Genomic DNA, 20,580 nt, shown 5'->3' with positions numbered 1-20,580 from the left:
GGCGATTGAGCTCTCGGGTTCTTGGAGAATTGGCTAGCTTTTGTTCATTTTGGACAAAAAGCAGACAGAGTCAAAACCGAGTAGTTCGCCTACTAGACCAGCCCCTAAGAATCAATCAGAGCGTGTAGATCACGCTAAGTCCGATTTGCTGCCGAGCGCAGCCGCAAAGGCGGCTCCGTCGCCGAAGGCGANCCCCTCATAGTATGAGGGGGTCGCCTTCGACGACGGAGCGTATGAGTCATACGATATTGCGGGGCTGCAGGGCCCGCCCCGGCCTCTGTAATACTAACCTGACATTGAGAGTAGTGCAGCGAGCCGACGAGGCGAGCGGAACGGGTCCACTACTGCCGTAGCGAAGCGTAGGTAGCCTGCTCTTATAGCGCAGCGGGAAGCGCCAACTAACAAAAAATTCACCGCCGCGTAGCGGCGGCGCTCGGCTAGTCTAGTTATCAACACGCATCTCCACAACTGTTCTCTTGGTACGACATCGGGCATTCTCGTATGGACGTAATCCCAGACACAAAACGCATGGTGCGCATGTAAAGGCATTTAGCAGCGTTGTGTGCTTGAAAAGGAAGGGATTAACAATCAGATCGCTAGTTATGGCAAACGTTGGGCAACATCCCCCGTATGCAAATTTCCAACTGCAATTTCAGAGGCGATAGCGCCGGAGCCCAGAAAGTTCCCAGCTTCCAGCGTGAGAATTAAGCTTTGGTAATTCTATGCAGTGTACCGAACATGCAAGCAAAGTCGCTGGATCCCGCTGTTCCTCAAGAAATCTGATTAATTTGTTGATGCCGTGCCTTCGTTACAGCGAGGATCAACAAGCAGCTTTTCAATGTTGAAGAAGTTTTGTTAAAAAAGTATGTACGGGGGGACCTTTATCTACCGTATGAAGAGATACAGCACAGCGAATGGCAAGTCAATCCTCTCTACATGTTTTAACGCAGAGATAAATGTATTGTGCCTTGCATGCTTTCTGTCTAAACAACGACGTAATTCGTTGTTTTAGCAAATCACGGTGATTAGCCCATCATTGAGTTAGGAGGCTAACTCGTCGATTTAAGATAGAATAGCACGTTGAGTTATGCTCACTTTCGTTGAATGGCTGGAGTAAATCCGACAATACTACGGCCCTTACATTCTAATTCTAACTCGCTCGCTTTGCCTGATTGTTTTCTAGTCGATGATTGACATGCGTTGGCGATCTATCGTACTAAACTACGTCTACAATATTGAAGAACATCCCTGTTTTTATATCGAGGAGCTGCAAGCAGCTTTAAAGTCAGCGTTTCCTGCACTACCAAACATTTCTAATAGAAATTTTCTACTGCTACTATATGCCGTGCTCTGAAATTCGAGCTTGGTTTAACGCGCAAGGCCCCGACGAAGGGAGCGAAAGAAAACGTCCCCGCCGAAGCGGTGCCTACTATTATGCAAGGAGTTGGCGCCATTCTATCGGGGACCTTATCAGTTTGTTTTCTTGCAGCGACAACCGATTTATTCTTGCAGTGGCAACCGCTCCATTCTTGCTCTGCGTTGTGCTTGGTACTGGCGGTTGATTAGCTTAACTTTAACTTAGAGTTAGGCTGCGAGATATGATCACCGGGAAGGATTTGCTCGTTGGTTTAGAGCCCTTAATCGCATGCCAAAGTTCGTGCAAAGCACAATATGTAAAGCGTTATACTACACACGATGTGGAACGGCGCGAACAATCTTTTCCGAATCCCAACCCAGGCATTCAGTACGGTACCCCAGTCGTGCTCGCTTTTTGGAACGACCAGCCGCAGCCCCACCGGAATGCTTCGAAGTCAAGTGAGCGGCAGGCCATGCGATGATCGCATAGCGATAGTAAGTCGTATCCCTCGTAGCCCCTTCATTCCCAAGATACCCCTCAAACGTGCTGTTCCCGCGTCCATCCCAGAAATCGGAATACGTTTTCTTGTCGGGGTTAGGAAATTCAGCTCCGATGTCAAAACGCGGTTAAGGCCTTGTCGGAGAGCACCACGTGATGGAATCGTTACGCTCCCTTTGGTCCCAATACCCGCCATCATCGATGTAACTGATAGCTTCCCGATGGCAAACTCCAGTTTCTTGTCCTGGGCAGCAACAGCGTTCGCTTGCTGGAGCGCACGAAAGCGCGCTCGATCAACACCCTTCAGTCAGCGCGCACCGAGTCCATCAATGCTTCGCTCCGTGTACTCGTGAGAGAGCATCAACGCGAACGAGGAATCCTCATTCTCATTCCCCATGCTACCAATGATGCCGCCCAGTTCGTCGCTCAAGGATTGGTCGTTGCTCCTCATCAAGTGACGCATGTCAGGAGGCAGACAAACCGAGTACACCAAGGCCAGTCTGAACCCCTTCGTCGTCACCTTCTCCAGTGCATGCTCCGCGTCGGCATAGTGCACTGCATAGTAAGGAACGAATGCCGCCATCCCATCCGACTTGCAAAATCGTGGCGATGCTTCACCTCCCCACCACGATACACCACCAAGTTTCCCCCTTCATGGAAACTGGGCAACTGTACCACCAACGTCGCCACCATTCCGTCCTCCTTCTCCGTATCTTGGTGCTTCACGAAATGACCTCCTTCACCGTACACCAGCAACTTGTAGAGCTTGCACTGCATCGGAACCCCCTTGTAGCCGAATCGACCGGCAATAATCTCACTCAACTCCTCAACTCCCGCTTGCCATTGCGGATTCTGGAACGTAATTTGATCCGGTGGAAGCTGCCAGCTCTTGCGCACACTTTCATCCATCAAGGTGTCGAGTCGTCGGCCAAAGGGGGACTTCTCGCACTGGGCAACGAGCTCCTCGGCTTGTGCATTGCTCAGAGGGACTGAAAGCGTCCCCACCCCATCAATAAATAGGCCTGGTACTGGGGGTAAGGCATCTGCGGGCCCGCCGAAGGAATACTCGCCCGCGTACTCGTCCGCCCGAGACAAGATGTCGCTGATTTTCTTGCACGCAGGCCCCGACGTCGTCCGGCTCGCCGTGGCCACCGAACGGCCACTCACCCTCCCCGAAGGCCTCGTCGTCACCGGGGCCTTCTTGAGGAGCGACGTTGTCGTTGAAGTTTGCCTTCGAAAAATGATGCGTCAATCGATCATTTTGTTTACGAAATGCATTTTACTGCTTATTTATTATTTTCAATTCCCGCGGTATCAACGATACTGTACCATGGCGTGGGGCTGGGATCGCGAGGATGAATATGACGGCGTGGACCGAAACGAGCCCAGCGAAGAGTACGTCTTCGGTGGCGGCAAGTGGCCGTTTGGGGGCGAGGGGCAGCCCGGGGATGTCCCCACGCTTTCCGGTGCTGCCTGCCAAAAGATCAGTGAGATGCTGGCCCGGGCGGACGACAACGCAGGGGAGTATTCCTTCGGAGGACAAGCGTCAACGCTCCCAGTAGCCCCTGGACTGCATGGCGATGGGGTGGGGCTCATCCCCGTCCCCTTGACCGAGGAGCACGCGACCAAGTTGATCGCCAAGTGCGACAAGTCTCCGTTTGGGAGGAAGCTGGAGACGATGATGGACGAAAGTGTCCGCAAGAGCTGGCAACTGAGTCCTGATCAGGTGGACATCAAGAACCCACTGTGGTCTACGGGTATCGACAAGCTGGGCGAGACCATTGCAGGCAGACTTGGATACAATGGTGTGCCCTTGCAGTGCAAGCTGTACAAATTGCTGGTGTACGGGGAAGGAGGACACTTTGTGAAGCACCAGGATACGGAGAAGGAGGACGGAATGGTGGCGACGATGGTCGTCCAGGTGCCAAGTGCGCACGAAGGCGGGACTTGGTGGTCTACCGTCGAGGCGAGGTGAGCCAGCGGCATGATTTTGGCAAGAGTGACGGCACGGCACCATACTTGCCTCACTATGCGGTGCACTATGCCGATGCGGAGCACGCTCTGGAGGAGGTGACGAAAGGCTATCGATTGGTGCTGATTTATTCGGTTTGCTTACCGCCCGATATGCGCCACTTGATGAGGAATTGTGATCAGACGCTTGGCGAGGAAATGGGTGGAGTGCTGAACGGGATTGAACAGGAGACGCAGCATTTGCGCTGTTGCTGAACCACGAGTACACTGGCAAAAGTATCGCGATAATGGGATCCGGCGCCTTCAAAGGCATCGATCGCGCGAGGTTCCACACGCTAGAAGAAGCAAGTCGGGCTGCTGTTCCTGCCAAGAAGTTGCAGTTTTTCATCGCCCAGCTGACTCATGAAGTCAGCTACTATGACGATGGTGGAAGTTGGGACGAAAACGAGCGCCATGAATCGATTACTTGGTACACTAAGAGCGGAAAGGGTATCGTTCGTGCCTTGAAAACGAAGCAGAAGCTTAACTTCTTGAATCCGGGCCGAGAAACCTTGTCTGCGCTCTGGGCGAAACATGGGAACAGCACATTTGAAGAATATCTTGGTAATGAGGGAGCGACGAGGGAAACCACGTATTCGCGATACGCGGTAGTTGCGTGGCCAATGGATCAAGGTGTGGACAATGCTTTCAAGTATATCAGCATTGACGTTGCTATTGGATCTCTGCAAGCTCATTGGCCTGTCAGCGCTGCCACTCTCCGCAAGTTTATGAATGCGGTTAATGAGAAGTTGTTGGCACAGCAAAGCCCGAGTTATCAGGGCCCACGGAGACGTGTTTCACCTGGATTTTGCAAGGCATTATGTCACCTCTTGGTAGAAGCCGAAGACCCTGAGCTGGTCAAAATGTTCTTCACAAGCTTTGTCCGTCGCCTTGATGGTTACATGGATGGTCTGAACCCCTCCTTTGCTTCGCTTGCCCGTACGTTTAGCTGGAGCGACATCGGTCAGGATCTTTTGAATGTGTTTGGCGGAGCTACTGACCATGTCACCATGGGGCTTCAAATCCAAACGATCAACGACTCAAGAATGGTGGCAATACTGCAAATTGTCGACTGTCTTCTATCCGGCGAAGCTCAACAAGTCTTGCTGTCTAGCGCAGTGGAGAAGGCCTCCAAGCTTCATGATCACGTGTTGTGCCACTCTAGGGGCATTGAACACCTCTGGAAATGGACGATTCAATGCGGCGATACGACCATCTTTGATACAGTCGCGGACAAGTTCGTGGAGACGAACCCGGACATGCTACGACCCGTCATCAAGGCATTTACTGATCATATCGGTGATATTGACCCATCCGACCACCGATTTGCTGTCCTCGCCTCTATTGCCCGTCGGAGAGTTGAATGGCTGAACAATCAGCTCCAGCTTCTGGATAAGCCTTTTACGTGGGAAATGCCAGGCGCATCCTTCCCAGCAACGCCCAAGTGCAGGCATTTTTACGAGGCCCAAACGCTTCCATGAACACCAGCGGGGTTATTCTGTTCAATGGCATCGCGAGCGCGAGAAGTTACGCGTCGAGATGGAATCGTGAGAAGCAGGTGACTGCTTCATTCCACATGGGGAGACCAGCGGCACAGGCCAGCGTGCGAATGTGACCATCACAAAACACAGGCGTTGTTTTCAGAGCAGCAAAAAAAGCTTGCTGGTTTCATCGAGGAGCTGAAGTTTCTCTCAGAACGCTACGATGAAAACTCGATCAGCGACAGCAAGCGAGCACGTCTCGAGTAAGGCGCTCTTGAAGGACCTCAAATGAGCTGTTAGAATGCTAATGCTACAGTGATGATGAAATGAAAGACTTCGTCAGTGGTGCACTTAATCCGTGTTTTAATGTGCCGCCAAGTTGCCGGCAGGGGTTAGAAGAGCGCCGTGCCGTGTCCTCCCGATTATCCAGCAGTTTGAGAATTGATGTCAGAATGTCCGAGTCGACAACGCGGCTTCTCTCACTGCTCTGCTGATGAACTGGTCAGGTAGTAGTCTCCAGAATAGTAGCGTTAGTAGGCATATTATGACTATTACTACTACTACTACTACTACTAATGTTCTGGCATTTCAGCCATCAGTAGTACTATTTATATAGTAGTTAAACGAAACATGGATAGTAACGGAAATGCCCGAGTACTGTCCGGTATTCTATTTATTAGAAGCGGGTCAATTTTGTGCAATTACGAAAAAGGTCTTTTATTTGGGTAGGGTCACTATTCCATGACCAAACGATGACCCCTACCAATGAGTCTATATTTCTCGAGCAAATGATACAGAGTATCATCGATTATCCACCTACGTAAGGCCCTTGTTCAAGTGCCAGCACAGATTTCTTGAGCAGCAATATTCGCAAGGGTAGGTATAAGAGATTGATTCATTGGGCATGTGCTGGCGCCATTAGTTCCGTGTGCTAGCTCTTGTCCAAGTGGGGCTTGCTGAAACCATTAATCACGTCTGAAGCTAGCCTTCCATCTGACCGTGCACCAACAGCGCCACGAGCCGCGACCGACGAGCTTACTATCGGTGTTTCCCTGTCACCAGTACCAGCCTTCAAAATCCCAGGGTCGTGGAATCTTAATTAGCATCCCGTCGATAGCTCCAACGACCCCGGGAAATCCAGTGATGGCTTCAAACCTTGCTCCACTGCATGCAGCTCCTCCACCGCGGGCATCACGATTATGGAGTATCACATAACCCGGTATACTCTTTCCATCCACTAGTAGTATACAGATACGACACACAAACTGCAAAAAGTGGTACATCCAAGTTCCTACAGGGAATTATATAATCTGAGGAGATAAGTGATTGGGGTGCGTTACTACCACTATTTCCTCAAACTTCCTTTTTACTTCTGAGAGAGAGGGTGATACTCCTCAATAATATCGCACTTCTGCTGGATGGTTAGCCACACACCCTTGGTACGCTTCTGGGTGCCCTTAGAACGCTTCTGGAGGCTGGGCGTCCTGTGCTCAGTGCTGCCTTGACTTTGTCTGTGGAAAAAGTGCGAATGAAAATGGAATGTGTAGACCACACAGTGGCGGTACTTCAATGTGACGGGCGCTCCCTCCTGAGATGTTGTCCCTCGATATCATGATTCCACAAGGGTATCAATTTATACGGTTTGCAGTTTCTGGGTGGTATCTGTAGTGCTGGGCTAGTACCGACGATGTGGACCCCATAATGCCTACCGGTCTTGTAATCGGGTAGGGCTTCTAATTTTGGACCGATTTCAAAAATGACCAGAGGGCTTTTATTCGGGACGGATGCTGTATTCGGGAATACCCGTTAGTGCTATTATCACTACAGTACCTACAGTAATTAGTCTGGCCAGACTAAATCTGAATAGCAGATTTTTCATTGCCCACAATTATTAGTATGGCCCCAACAGTGACAGACTAATTTAGAATATAGACTAATTATGAATATCTAAAAATATACGTTTTCCAGTAAGAAAAAACATTATTTTTGTGAAATGGTATGTTTATACGTATTTTCAAATATGTTTTATAGTTTACCTATATTTATCGTGGCTTTCAGGAGAAGTAAAGACTAAAGCATCGCAGATGCTGCTTCTCTAACGGTTAGAGAAGGCTATTCAATGGGTTCGATGCTATGTTCACTCAGGTATCTATTATATTTTCGAGATACCAGGTTCTGTGTGTGCGAGATCTGGTAAATTAGCTGCTGTCAAGTGCTTTTTCAAAAAGCATTGCCGTAAAGTAGGTAGAGATTGACTATAATCGTGGTCACCACGACAAACTAATTATGAACATTTTTAGCCAGACTAATAATGAAGACGTCAATTTTCGCACGACACGAATTATTCTGGCCCAGACTAATTTTGAAGCCAGACTAATTACTGTAGGCACTGTACTAATGTACCCATTCCTCAACCGAGGCCAGATCGCACGAGTGAGTGGCCACGCACCAGTCAGGATCCCTTACTAGGCTTCCAACTTCACGCAAACGTGCTATGCAGTGCGCGAAGAGTGATTGCCACCAAAGTGCCATATCGGAAACTGTTCCGTGCTGTGTATGCGACCGACAGGTGCATCATTTGTGCAACAACGTGCTGTGTGACAAATGCAAAAAAGCTAACGTTATCTCAAAGGGTAACGCTGCTGTTCATGGTTGTCTTTGTCGATACTACTAAACTCGACATGCAGATTCCGCAGCCGCACATCTGTTGCCAGAGGCTTTAACGCGGAGACGTCGACTCCCAGGAGCCCACATTCAGCTGTACATCTGAGGACCGTCCTTACTCAGTACGCCCGAGTGAATTCGCCTGACTTCAGAGTAAGAGTAAAGTGCTTAAACGTCCGAGTACATGATCTCTTTTGGGGTATCACATGTGGGATTTATAATCTAGAAACTCCATGCATCAACGTAAGGTGTTGGCTGTTGCGCTGGCATAAACGAAGTAAATAACATTCTACTAGCAGTTTGGGGTGATATTGTTTTCGGCTTGATGACGCTTAAATTCTCTATAAACTTCTTCACCTCGGCACATGCATGCCGATGATCTTCTACCCATGTGCACTTGCGCTGTCCCTCCTCCTGTTCCTTCTAGATTGCCATACTGGGCACGGCATATTTCCAAAGACAACCAGAAGACTTTCGTGAAGTTACTCAGAAGTCGTCAAACTTTAATCTAACTCAAGTACCTCACTCTACCGCTTGAGTATCGTGATCAAGCATTGCGCCGACCGCAATATTCAGGCAAAGAAGAGTGTAACAAGGTGTTATCCAAGGAGATCGTGGGAGATAGAAAAAGCAATTTTCAGGTGTGGAGTGTTGAGTGAGTAGCTTTGAAGAGTCATTTACGTGTGCTGTTGGTTCGCGAAAACAAATATGTGCTTGATCGCTGCTCGTCAGCAAGCGTGCTCTAACTCGGTTCTTTTGTGAGGAATCATCGCGCGCTACAGTGTACCTCATATGGAGGCCAGTAAGCGCCATTGTGGTCGGAATCCGGAATGATGGTCAGTCGGTCATAGTAGTCCTATTAGTAGTCCTATTAGTAGTCATATTAGTAGTCATATTAGTAGTCATATTAGTAGTCATATTAGTAGTCATATTAGTAGTCATATTAGTAACATCGATACCTAACTACTAATAGATATAGTATTCAGCCAAAATTCCCACTACTACCAAACCCTGATCGTCAGTTGTCGTCCGAAAAGCTTTCTATAAATGTATCCACGCTGCATCACGTGTCGGAACGCAAACTGAAGGTTTCTATCCGTGAGTTTCAGTTTCAAAGGTTGAGGCCTGTATAAGCCACGTTAAACTACTAAAGTAAAGTAACGAGCTAGATACCAGCGTCGCTTCCGAGCCTACACATCTCGTCCGCCCGCCGCATAGTTGAAACGGTCCATGCAACTTCTGTCTAATTTCCCCGCGGACAGCGTCGCGGTCCCTACGCCCCTTCGGCGCCCCCTTCCCCTCAAGAACCGAGGCCCTCTCCACTGCACTTGTCCAAGCAGATCCGCGTTCCTTACTGCCGTATATGTTGCAGGCCATCTTGAAGCGCTCCTGCAGCGCTGTCGACTCCCCAAGGCGCTCCGAATAGCTGCCTCTCCATTGCGATTTCTCCACCCCTCCGCGCCTCGAACGGGCATCTCCACGGTTATCCATCCTGTCGCGGTCAGCTTCATGTGGCGCAGGCCACTCCGACTTACAGCAGAAGTCCGCTCGTCAATGCGGTGCTGAGGATGGGCTGCGCGAAGCACACCCAACGACCTGGTGACCTGCCAAAGTCGCACGCATGCCATGAAAGCACTGACGTTCAGTTGGGACCACGGCGTCACCCGTGGACTGGTTTCTAATGGGAAACGGCGCGATGGACACGTAGCCCACCGTGGACCCCCCCACAGGCCCCGCCATCCGGCTGACGGTAATAAACCGCCGCAATACGCCGCCGCACGCAGCAACGCAGACAGCCAGCTTGGTCCACGGTGTCACCCGTGAGCTGCTACGCCAAGGTGACCAGTCAAGACGTGGACGCCATCCAGGTGGGTCCACGGTGTCACCCGTGGCCTGGTTTGTAGTGGGAAACGGCGCGGTGAGCCACAAGTAGCGCCACTGTGGGCCCCCCACAGGCCCCGCCTTCCGGCTGACGGTAATAAACCGCCACAATACGTCGCCGCGTGCAGCAACGCAGATATCCAGCTTGGTCCGCGGTGTCACCCACGAGCTGCCCGGCCAAACATGCGGTGTACGGTGGCGGCCCTCTAGGACTGGCCGCTCTCTCCAGAGCGTTCGCGAAGTTAACCAGTGCTGAGGTTCTCGATGTGGAATTCCCGCGCACTACCAAAACGGAGATCTACGATAACCGCTATCACATTGTCCGGTTTGCTCAAGCGGGGTGTCCCCAGGTGCTCGACGGAGTAACCCGGCTAATGATGGACGGCCTAACACTGGTCCTTCATCATTACCAAACGAACCTTCGTATCCCTTGCTCCCGGTGTTTCAGCCCACGCGATGGCACATCTCGGTGCAAAGCTACTGCCTTCACATTGCCTCAGCTAAAGGCGCGGGGTAGTCGTACGATCCTGGGTTCCGTTTCGAAGTTTTGCCCGTCAGCGCTTGACAGCTATCGCGTCCAAGACGGCTCCGAGCTAATTGCCCTTCTTACGGTCCAAGAAGCGGCCTTTGCATCCGCGGAGACGGTGAATGAACTCCCCCAAGATGTGGCCGGATTGAGTGGCACGATCAATGAGACTACAGCGAACGGCCCAAGCGCTGCCGAGACGCCGGCGGGTCCCGAGAGGGCCCACAATGCAGTGCAACGGGTCGTACCTGGTAGCAGCGATGGTTACACGATCAAACTCTCGGAGCGTGCCAAGCGGGCTGCACGTGCACCGAACACTCAGGCGAATTCAGGCCGCGAGAACGCCGACGCCTCGGTCAAGATGGTGGCGACCAAAGGCGTGAACTCGCGTCAGCCCAAAGGGAACAGCCCACCTGCTGCACCAAAGGCTCGGACTAGAGGCCACACCAAGGAGAGTTTCGTAGCTTTTCAACGAGAGGAAGCACTCGGCCGCTACAGCGTTCTTGCCGACGAGGACAGTGACGAGGAAGATGATGCTGATGCCGTTGACAACGCCCCTGAGGACGTGGATATGACGGAAGTTCCTGATGTTAGTCGCCCCACCCAAGTCGACCATACCGCACAGGACGTTGAAATGGAGGGACCTGATGATGGAGACCTTCCCCCTGTTTCGGCCGGTCGATGTTCCATAGCAGCTTCGGTTGAGACCGCTATTCCAGAACCTGACTGAAAATCGCCTCCACTCGTACAAACTACCCTGGTTGATTTCGTCAGTACGCCGTCGCTCCCACCTGCTGTCGCTGCTGGTTCGCCGGCTCCTCTCCATGATGACATCGTCCCTGCCGCATCGGGCTCACAGGAAGAATTCACCATGGGCAGGCCGCACGTGGGCAGCGCAGAGGGCGACGCTGATCTTCCGATCCAAGCTGCGCACTGGCTAGAAAGCTTCGCGGGCACGGCTGTGGATGTGGCTCGCAACGGGCAATGTGCCTTTCTTGCGCTATATGCTACTATGTCAAACCACGCGCGCCCATGCCTCACGTCAACGGCGGCAGACACCCGACAGGCCTCCGAGATCAAAAAGGGCGTCTACACGCTAATGATGGCCAACCTCCGCTATGACGTGGAGCTCGGCTTACTCGACCCGCTACTGGAAGCCCATCGTGCTTTCCCCAACCAACCTTTGCATGTGAACAGAGATGCCGCAACGGCTTCGCTATTTGCTCATTACGCTCAAGAGAGAACTCGCGCTACCAACGTGCAGGTTCCCAAGAGCTTCTGGGCTGGGCCGCACGAATTGAGGGCTATGGCGCAATATCTGCGGGAACCGCTTTTGGTGCTCAGAATGAACAAGTCCGGTGATGCGCAGCTGCAGCGCTACATGTACAAGGATTTCCGACTGAAGAACGGCGATGACCATGAGACTGGCTACTGTGAGGCGCTAACTGACCGGCAAGCTCGTGACTATCTCTTCGAATGCTGGAGTCTCCATGTATTGCCACGTTTCCTTATTTTACGCGAGGATGAACACCACTTCAACGGCGTGGCGCATGGTGAGCTGTTCGTCAAATGGAGGGCTGAAGGAGATCGAGAGTATACTGCGATGGTGTCTGACACATACGCCTGGAAAGCTACGGTCACCTCGATCCTTCCTGGAGAGGATGCCCCCCTCGAATCGCTAAACAAACTGAGCAACACACCGAGTGTAAACAACGTTATCATCAAACGAGTGACTCTCCGGGATCGGCTTGATATCGTTCATGCCCGCATGGGGCGGCCGACGCTCGAGCAGGAGGGCTATGACGATGAAAAGGAGCTTGACTTGCTTCTTGTTCAGGAGGAATGCATGCTTCAGGAGACCTATGGAATTGATGGCTATGCGAGTGGGTCGCAGGATAGCGATGAGGATACGCCATCTGAGGTCGCCACCCCCAATCAGTATCCTCGTGTGTCGAGCGGAGAGATTTCGGAGGATTTATATTTCCGTATTCTGCAGGCCGAGAACCCAACTTCTGTCCCGAAGGATGATCTACCTCTGTACGAACTTATTCACGCGGCTAATCGCGAAGCTTTCACGCGCTGGTGCACGCTTTATCAGAAAGCGCTCAACCTCCCGACCATTGGACGAAGAAGTACGGCTCGCAGTATTGCCCAAGAGCTACTGAAACACCCTCCTACCTTGCGGCATTTGTTCGCGTTTCTACCCTATCCGGAATTGGAGGCCAAGGTTTGGACCACCGACGATCTCACAGCGTGGGGAGCTTATGAGGCATATCTTTTTTTTTAATAACGTTGAGGTGTATTGATACTGGCCTTGTGGCCGAACTTCTAATCCCCCTTCCATCCTCAAGAGCAAGAGGAGTGGGTTTGATATGTAAGATGTGCATGTCCATATAAGCTAAGCCGTGGCTTCGCTTAGAGAGAAGAGGGCATGAGGATTTCTTGTCCTGTGTTCGTGTCTGCCCATTTCCTGTAGTCATTCATCAAGAAGCTGAGAACGCCCGGGTATCGTCGTTCCGCCAGGTCCCTATTCATGGGTTCATCCTGCTGACTTCGTCTGGAATCCATAGCGAGGTTCGCAAGACAATCTGCCATCTTGTTGTGGCAACGGTAGTGGTGTCTCCATGAAGCTACGCGCACCGAGTCTGCTAGGCGCCGTGCTCTGTCATAAATAGGCTGAAGCACCCGAGCTTTTGGCGCCTGCGCTCCCGTATCATCCGTAAGACAAGTTGACTATCTCCTACTATGTGCACCTGTTTGAGTTTGCGCTTGTCCACGTGGTGTAGCAATCGGAGCAATCCGTTGAATTCTGCGAAATTGTTTGTACACGTAGGACGTAGCAGCGAGATGCTGCTCAACCAGACGATTCGTGGTACCCCGCACTCGTCGACCTGGATGAGTACACTTCCACTTCCGCCTGGTCCAGGATTTCCACGCGATCCTCCATCGAAGAAGCCAACATAGTGCTCGGGCTGCGATGGACTCTCTCCCGGAGCTACGATGTCGTCTGAGTTTTGTTGGCGCAGACGCTTCCTCGTGTCCATGGCGCTGGCCCAGTCGCCCGCATTTTTCCTATCTAGTTGGAATGTTGAAGCCACAATATCAAAACCGGTCTGTAGCCGAGCGTGAAAAGAGGCGTCCCGTTCATTTGTTGCTCTTCGTGTTGTAAACCATATCCACGGGGGCTCGCCAAATCGACGCTAGCGTTTCTACCACGGCAAAGCTCCAATATTTGTTGACGACAGCATGAACTGCATCCGTAGTCTGTAACTTGTGCAAACGGGAGTTCTGTTTTGCCCACTCCATTCCGTGACGCACGCATTTCCCAGGAGGATAAGTCAGTCTACACGAGAAGATTTCGGTAATACTCGGTGCATTGGACTCAGTATCAAGCTCCGCAAAAATGCTTCGAGTAGTCTTCCACCTCCTTTGCGCGTACGGGCATTCCCAAAAGACATGAGAGAGAGCGATGTTGACGTGATGTGTGCATTCCGCGGGGGGGGGGGGGGGGGCATGCTTGGCGCTTGAGCGGTGGGACCCACAGCGACAACGCACGGAGTTTGAGTCTATACAGGAGTGAGTGCAGGTATGAGGAGGTGCCTGGGATTCTCGAAATGCTCATCCATTGGACTTGGTCCAAAGCCGAGCTGATAACACCGCTTTCTCGGGCCCACGCAATTGCTGCGTTTTCGATTCGTTGTATCCCCTTCAACATCCTTTTCTCTCCAGCTTGACGCTTGTATTTCGCTCGAGTTTGCGGCCACCTTGCCGTTCCGGCCCATGTGACTGCCAAGCGAGTCACCAGTTGGTGGGGAACTGTCCACACCGTGGCGACGGGCACCCCGAGAAAAGTGGCTATGGCTTGATCTAACAGTGGTGGAGTGGTATGCTCCAGAACACTAGGCTCCATAGAGCCCCCTGTGTGAGTTACAAATGCGCCGGTCCGTCACTAAGCAGGAATTCATGGTGTGGGTCTGGTAATTTGTGGCTGACAATAATGTCATTACTCCTGAGCTTCGTCAGAGCCACCCCAGGAAAATTTGCCAGTATCACTAACGAGAGATCACGGACTTGATGCGCAAGTTGGGACGCCATCCGATATGCAAAATTGCTGCATTTCCACTTGACAACGCCCGGTTTCACCAATTCCCAGTTAAAAACATCAATTACTCTGGATGAAGCCGGTGCCAGTAGAGAAAAGCGTTTGCACATTTTTTCAAGCTGCCCCGTAGTCGTAAAGAGTGGCAGATCGCGTAGTTTCAGCTGCTTTACACCGTCTCCGACAAAGCGACCGAATCGTTCTTCTAGGAAGCGTGCGTAAGTCTGAACTCCGACGAGTATTGAACGGAGATCACACACTAACTCGCCATTTATCCATCGTGTTGTGACACCGTGTCGCTTTCGAAACTTAGCCAGCAATGCGGTCTGTCCGCTGATACTATTTTCCGGGAAGGCTGGTGCTAGCGAGCGCGCCACCCAGACGCTACCATTTGTCCACATCGAATTTCGGAGATTTATGGGGGTCTTCCCGCGCCACACTGGAGTGATCATCGTCTCTGTTATACCGTCCCGCGAGCGCAAAATATCCCCAGCCACTCTGATAATTCCCGAGCTCTCGAGAGCCCAGTCGCCTACGGTTTGCGCGCTGAGGGCATGTAGCTCTACACTTAGGTTAGGCATTGCCAGTCCACCTTCTTTTATGGAAAGTTCGAGTCACCCAGCCTTTTACCGATGAGTGTGGAATCGCGTGTTGCGCTATGTAGATATGATAATAGCGTTGGCAATATCCACTCGCTGCGCAGTTGAGTTCGTTTTGTCCACGGCAAGTGCTAGTCGAACAGTTAGCGCCGCAAAAGCTTTACTCCGTGGCTGTAGTATCTTCACTTCCAGCCCAATGACCCAAGTATCGGCATTCTTGTTCAGCAATTATGGGCATGCCAACACTCATTTCGCGAGCAGGGTTAGCCTGAAAACTTCCGAGGGGGATCGCAATTGATTTATTGACGTTGACTTGGAGCCCCAACCGCTCTGAGAAGCGTCCCAACGCTGCGATAATTTCGGCTTGCATGTTCCGGTGCTTGATATATATTGCAGTGTCGTCAGCATATCCAGCAACGTGAAGTCGATAAGCTCCGGTTTGCCCATGTAGCATGATGCCACACGCATCTGCCGTTGCCTCGAGTTCGTCATAGAGGAGGTCGACAGCTAGAATAAAGAGTAAGGGAGCGAGTGGGCAGCCTTGTCTTATGCCTCTAGTAACTGGTATTGGCGCCGAAGGGTATCCATTAGCAAGAAACGTGGCTGTTGTATTGGCGTGCGTCACTTCGACCATGCGGCAAAATTTGGGCGGGAACCCTTGGCCCGTAGCACTGCCAGCAAGTAGTGACGATCGAGTGTATCATACGCTTTAGCGAAATCGAGTAGGAGTGCTTGAGCGTCTGGAAGTTCTGGGTTGGTTTTGCAAACGCCCTTTGCCGCCTCGAACAAGTTGATAGCGGTGTGTATTCTTCGGCCGGGAACAAACCCAAATTGTGTTTCGTGGACCAGCTTCGAAATGTGAGAGCGCAGTCTTCGTGTGCAGATGCGGGTCAGGATCTTGTAGTCGGAGTTTAGCAAGGCTATCGGTCTATAGTTCAGCGGCAAGCTCGCATCTCCTTTTTTCTTAATACTGAAGATGTAGCCTTGCTGGAAGCTCGACGGAAAGGCTCCTTCCTCTATCCATCGATTGTACAAAATCGTCAAAAGTGGCACCAGAATATCACAATGATCCTTGTACCAGTCGTTGCCAAGTTTTTCTGGGCCTGCGGACTTCCCGCGCTTGCACTTGCGAATGGCTGCCTCCCCTTCTGCTTCTGTTATTGTGTCATCCATATCTCTAGATCGTATTTGGCCCACCCTTTCTTCAGCCGCTCCACATATTCATCGATAGATTTGACGTCCACGCTACCGCTGTTCATTACAGGAAACCACGCATCTGCTAAAATATTAGCTTTGTCCGCAGGATCCCGTTTCGGTTGCAGTCCGCTCTGCTTGAGATCATGAATAATGTTGTCACTAAACTTCGTGCATATTCTGCGAAAGAAAAACTTGGCGTTGGATTTTCCGGTCCAAGTGTGCTGACGCGTGAGGTTCCGCCTCCGCAGTCTTCTGCGTTGTTGTTGTATAGCTTGAAGTTGCTCAAGCAGCTGCTCCCTTAGGTCCGAAGCTCCGTTTTCCCTGCTTTCACACTTCTTGAGTTTCGTTAGCACTCTTCGTATGCGGTGCCGAAAACCTCGAGTCATCTTGCGTCGACACTGACGCTTAAGCTTCCCGAGCCCATCTGCTAGCCCCTTCTTGAAACGATCCCAGCTCTCAGCCAAACACGCGGCGTCCACTTCGTCCACTATTTCGTGTACGTGCTTGTGAAAATCACCGATCCGAGAAGAAATTAGATTTTTAGCGGCGGCAGTCATGTATTCAAGCATGGGGTAAATTTTTGGCAGGCGTTTGATGCGCAGCGGGTTTTTGGGACTTTGCAGCTGGAGAGCAACACCGTAATGGTCCAAGCGAATTGGACACCCGATCTTGCTCACTTGCTTAATCCACGGCTGCATTCTTGCTGCAAGGTACCACCTGTCTATCCGACTTGAGCCTACCCTCTCATGTGCAAGCTTGTAGAAGTAGGTATGATGGTCAGCTGCAAAATCGTTCCTTGCTTTAGGGTCCATATCGCCCGGCTTCAGGTGGTCCACAGCGTCAACTAAATGTAGCGATTCCAGCCATTGTTGCAACGCAGCTCGTCCTGCGTCTCCGGTTCTAGCGCTCGATCTCCTATCGAAAAATGAATCGGTGACGCAGTTGAAGTCTCCCCCTACTACGAGCTTGACGTTGTCGGGGACTGGAATGTCGACAAGTCGCTGGAAAAATTGCTTGCGCGCCTTGGGATCGGATGGGGCATACAAATTCATTACGAGTAGCTCTTCCCCCTGCAGACTGCACCTAATGAACTGCCTATAGGCAGTCCACAGATGTTGGCTCCAAGGTTGCGCGTTGCGGATTGCCCCGTGCGGGTTGATTAAGATTGTAACGCCTCCATGACGAGCCCGCTTATTCCTCTGTCCGGCATGAGCGGGTGTCCAGAAGGAGACGACCGACCGTGAACTCTGCTTGTATCCCCACACCGTTTTATACTGCTGCTCTGCAAAAGCCGATTCCACCTCATCCAGGTGTGTTTCTTGTATAATCACCTAATCATTGAGTCCATTACGCTGCTGCTCTCGAAATCCTTGAAATAATTGCGGGAGCTGCTTGGTATAAGATGCAAGGCCACCCACATTTTGGGTAAGTAAAATCATCCGGGGAAAGGTCGCTCTTCTGCGTTCTCGCTCCTTGTTTTGTGTTGGTGGTGCTGATCCTTAGCTTTGGCCGAACCTGTCGAAAGCATCTCCGGAGCTGCTTGCTGCTCTGAGTTTCCGATACGTGCGGAAAGAAATCTCGTATCGAGGTCTGGATCTGGACCTGACGAGATTTTCCTCCTGTGGCAACTTTCAGCACTGTAGAGAGGTCTCGGGCTGCTTTGTGCCCGCCTCTGCTACATTATTGGTACCATGAATACCAAAGGTGCTCGTTGTTGTATCAGTGGAGCCGGCCGAAGAAGAGTCGGCCATTTCTCCTGCTCGCTGCCGTGCTCTGGTTACCGCATTGGATGCCGTGCGTGCGAGCGTTGCTTGAGCTAAGTTGCCTCCAACCTGGAGCGTAAAACCTTGTTCTGTTAGCGTTGCTTGATGGGCCTTCGTCATGGAGCTGTACCCTCTCGAATCTAGGAGCCCGGTCGGAAGAGAAGAGAAAGTCACTGCTTTGTAGTGGTTCTTAATAACTGGTGGTGAGTTCTCGCTGCCTTTGTGAACCGAGCGTGTAAGTACAATCATGACAGGACGAACTCCTTTTCCTCGCAGAGTTTCCAGCAGTTGTAGCCCCTTGTCGGCATGAATGTTCGCGAAAAATGGGATGTCTTCTGCTTTTCCGTGGCGGTCTACTTTTCGATACGCATACATTCCGAGGTATGTGCCACCATCCTGGTGCACATCTAGTACATATACCGGCTCTCGTAGAAACAGAGTTGCCCCATGCAGAATCGTCATATTCACCCAGCAGCTCTGCGGAACGGGGATTTCTACGCTGCGCCTTCGCTCTGAGTCCCAGTACATGAGTAAAGGGTCCGCGTTCGAGTGTGTCGTCGTCGGAGTGGTGCTCGATGAATAACTGGTTCCTTGTTCAGTTGCAAGATCAATTACCTTTGCCTCCACAAGTGGATTTATTTTCGCGAGCAGCACACTTAGGATCTTTCTCTTCCACATTGTTGCCTCCTGTATGGTTTTTGGCGTCATATCGAGCACGTCATTTTCAACGTTGTGCGCCGCCGCATAGATCGCTAGCCGCCCACACTGCCCATTAGCTTCTACGTCCGTGATCTTCCCCCCAATCGCGTTGAGCCATACCTGGAGATCGCGTTTTGTCTCGGTTAGATTTTCACCCACGCATTCCACGTCTTCATCTTCATCTTGCGTTTCCATGAGGACCGAAGGTGTCGGCCCACTATCCATCTCCGTCTTCTCCAGATCCGTCCACTTATTCACCTCATCTTCAGAAGGTAGATGCGGTGCGTCCCGTTCACCGGCAAAAGCGTCAGAAAGAGATTGTTGCTTTAGCGCTTTCGGCTCCGCGGCCTGTTGTTTGGTTGGCGACAGAGATGCCACTGAGCACTCTTGCGTTTTGGAGCCTTGACGCAATATTTTCTTTTGTCGTCTTCCTGAAAGTTGCTTAAGTACGCGCCGATGCTGCTCATGGGTAGCAGCGTCTCTTTCGTGAAGTGGCCTCCCATCGCCTTGGTTCCGGGGCGCAACCTCTTGCAGTTCAGCCTCAGTGTTGGCGCGTGCGCGCTTTTGTTGTAGCTGGACCGGGATGGGTTTGCTTGCCTTGTACGCAACAGGTTTTGCCTCATCCAAAGTGGCCACTGCGTCCGTCTTGGTGCTGGATTGAGCTGTCTCCAGCAAACGTTCTCTGGTTTCAGGGGTTGCGGCGTCCTTGTCGCTCGAGCTATCGCCTTCCATTTCAATGTCCGTGTCTACATGGCCGTCAGCTTTCTTCGCTTCGTCGGCCCCCATTATGGTCTTGTCATGGTTATCTGAGGGACCCATCCATAACCCTATCATCATTTTCCACATTACCTGGGGTGACCTCCTCATCTTCCTGGTGCTTCAGTTTCGACTCCGTCGAGCACGGTTTGGTCTCTGGTACGCCCCAACGAGCAAAAAAGTCAAAGAGCTGGTCAACGTTTTGGATTGAGGGACCAACCGATGCGATCTCCTTTTTAATCGAAGGGCTTGCTTCCTGCGGCGTTATCTTCAGCGTGCGTTGATCTGCTGCCTGCTTGCAATTTTCGGACTGAGCGTTGCATCGCATCTGGGAGTGCCACTTGCTACTACACTTCACACAGGGCAAATTAATGTGTACATCGCTCAGGTGAATCAATAGGTGAGTTTTCGGGAGGTGAATGCGCGTGTGCTTGCTGAGCACCAGCGGGCATATTGGTCCCTCGATGATAACTTCCCATGTCTCTCGTCCTCGCCCCGGCTCGTTCAGTTTCGGGTGTTTGATTGATTTCACTTGCTGTTTGAGTTCTTTCGTTAAGAGCTCATACATTTCGAGTGGCGAGATCTTACCACGAAGCAGCAATAGTGAAAACCGGAAGTGGTCGAGTCGGAGGACAGCGTTCGGGCGTTGATACCGGAGTTCGTTGTAGTCCACCAACTCAAGTCCTTTTCCATCAAATGGGCAAATCATTCCACTCCAACGCTGAGCCGCTCGTCGACTACGGAAGTAAAAGCTCACCACTCTGGTTTCTTGATTCAGTTCCAGTCGGGCTAAGTCTGCTTTCAGCAGTTGTACGTGTTGTTGTTGCTCAGCAACAGCAGCGGATCCTGCATCGATTAGTTGGAAAAGCGTGCTTTGGCTCAGCCCATCGCGAACAAAATGACCTGGCATGAGATGCCCATATAGAGGGTACTCCTGCCCTTGCAGCATTTCCATGAAGATCGCCATCTGGCCAGGCGTGAAGACCTGCAAAAGGAAAGCCGGGGGGTTCACCTCGTCGAGGCGTCGGGACAACAGCATATTAAGATTTT

At 51.5% G+C, this 20,580-nt stretch overlaps 5 protein-coding genes across 5 annotated transcripts; 1 reads left to right on the top strand and 4 right to left on the bottom strand.

Moving 5' to 3' along the window:
• Window positions 1–2,162: 2,162 nt before the first annotated feature.
• Window positions 2,163–3,133, bottom strand: PHYSODRAFT_326918 (hypothetical protein; the record flags this gene model as incomplete). The annotated part of the gene is made up of 4 exons (XM_009522961.1): window positions 2,163–2,410; window positions 2,449–2,932; window positions 2,985–3,086; window positions 3,125–3,133. The coding sequence occupies 4 exons, from the start codon at window positions 3,131–3,133 to the stop codon at window positions 2,163–2,165; spliced, it is 843 nt and encodes a 280-aa protein (XP_009521256.1).
• A 3,268-nt stretch (window positions 3,134–6,401) lies between these two features.
• PHYSODRAFT_486684 (hypothetical protein) lies at window positions 6,402–6,629 on the bottom strand (the record flags this gene model as incomplete). Its single annotated transcript, XM_009522960.1, has 1 exon — window positions 6,402–6,629. One exon carries the CDS (start codon window positions 6,627–6,629, stop codon window positions 6,402–6,404), a length of 228 nt encoding a protein of 75 aa, XP_009521255.1.
• A 4,659-nt stretch (window positions 6,630–11,288) lies between these two features.
• Window positions 11,289–12,704, top strand: PHYSODRAFT_326916 (hypothetical protein; the record flags this gene model as incomplete). The annotated part of the gene is made up of 1 exon (XM_009522959.1): window positions 11,289–12,704. One exon carries the CDS (start codon window positions 11,289–11,291, stop codon window positions 12,702–12,704), a length of 1,416 nt encoding a protein of 471 aa, XP_009521254.1.
• Window positions 12,705–18,312: 5,608 nt separating this feature from the next.
• Window positions 18,313–18,900, bottom strand: PHYSODRAFT_394546 (hypothetical protein; the record flags this gene model as incomplete). The annotated part of the gene is made up of 1 exon (XM_009522958.1): window positions 18,313–18,900. A coding segment is annotated over one exon (588 nt), but the record flags the coding sequence as incomplete, so codon positions are not given.
• An 895-nt stretch (window positions 18,901–19,795) lies between these two features.
• PHYSODRAFT_411900 (hypothetical protein) lies at window positions 19,796–20,569 on the bottom strand (the record flags this gene model as incomplete). Its single annotated transcript, XM_009522957.1, has 1 exon — window positions 19,796–20,569. A coding segment is annotated over one exon (774 nt), but the record flags the coding sequence as incomplete, so codon positions are not given.
• Window positions 20,570–20,580: the final 11 nt, after the last annotated feature.

Source organism: Phytophthora sojae (assembly GCF_000149755.1).
Source record: "Phytophthora sojae unplaced genomic scaffold PHYSOscaffold_2, whole genome shotgun sequence".
Taxonomy (NCBI): domain Eukaryota; phylum Oomycota; class Peronosporomycetes; order Peronosporales; family Peronosporaceae; genus Phytophthora; species Phytophthora sojae.
This window is presented reverse-complemented; position numbering and strand designations above follow the sequence as displayed.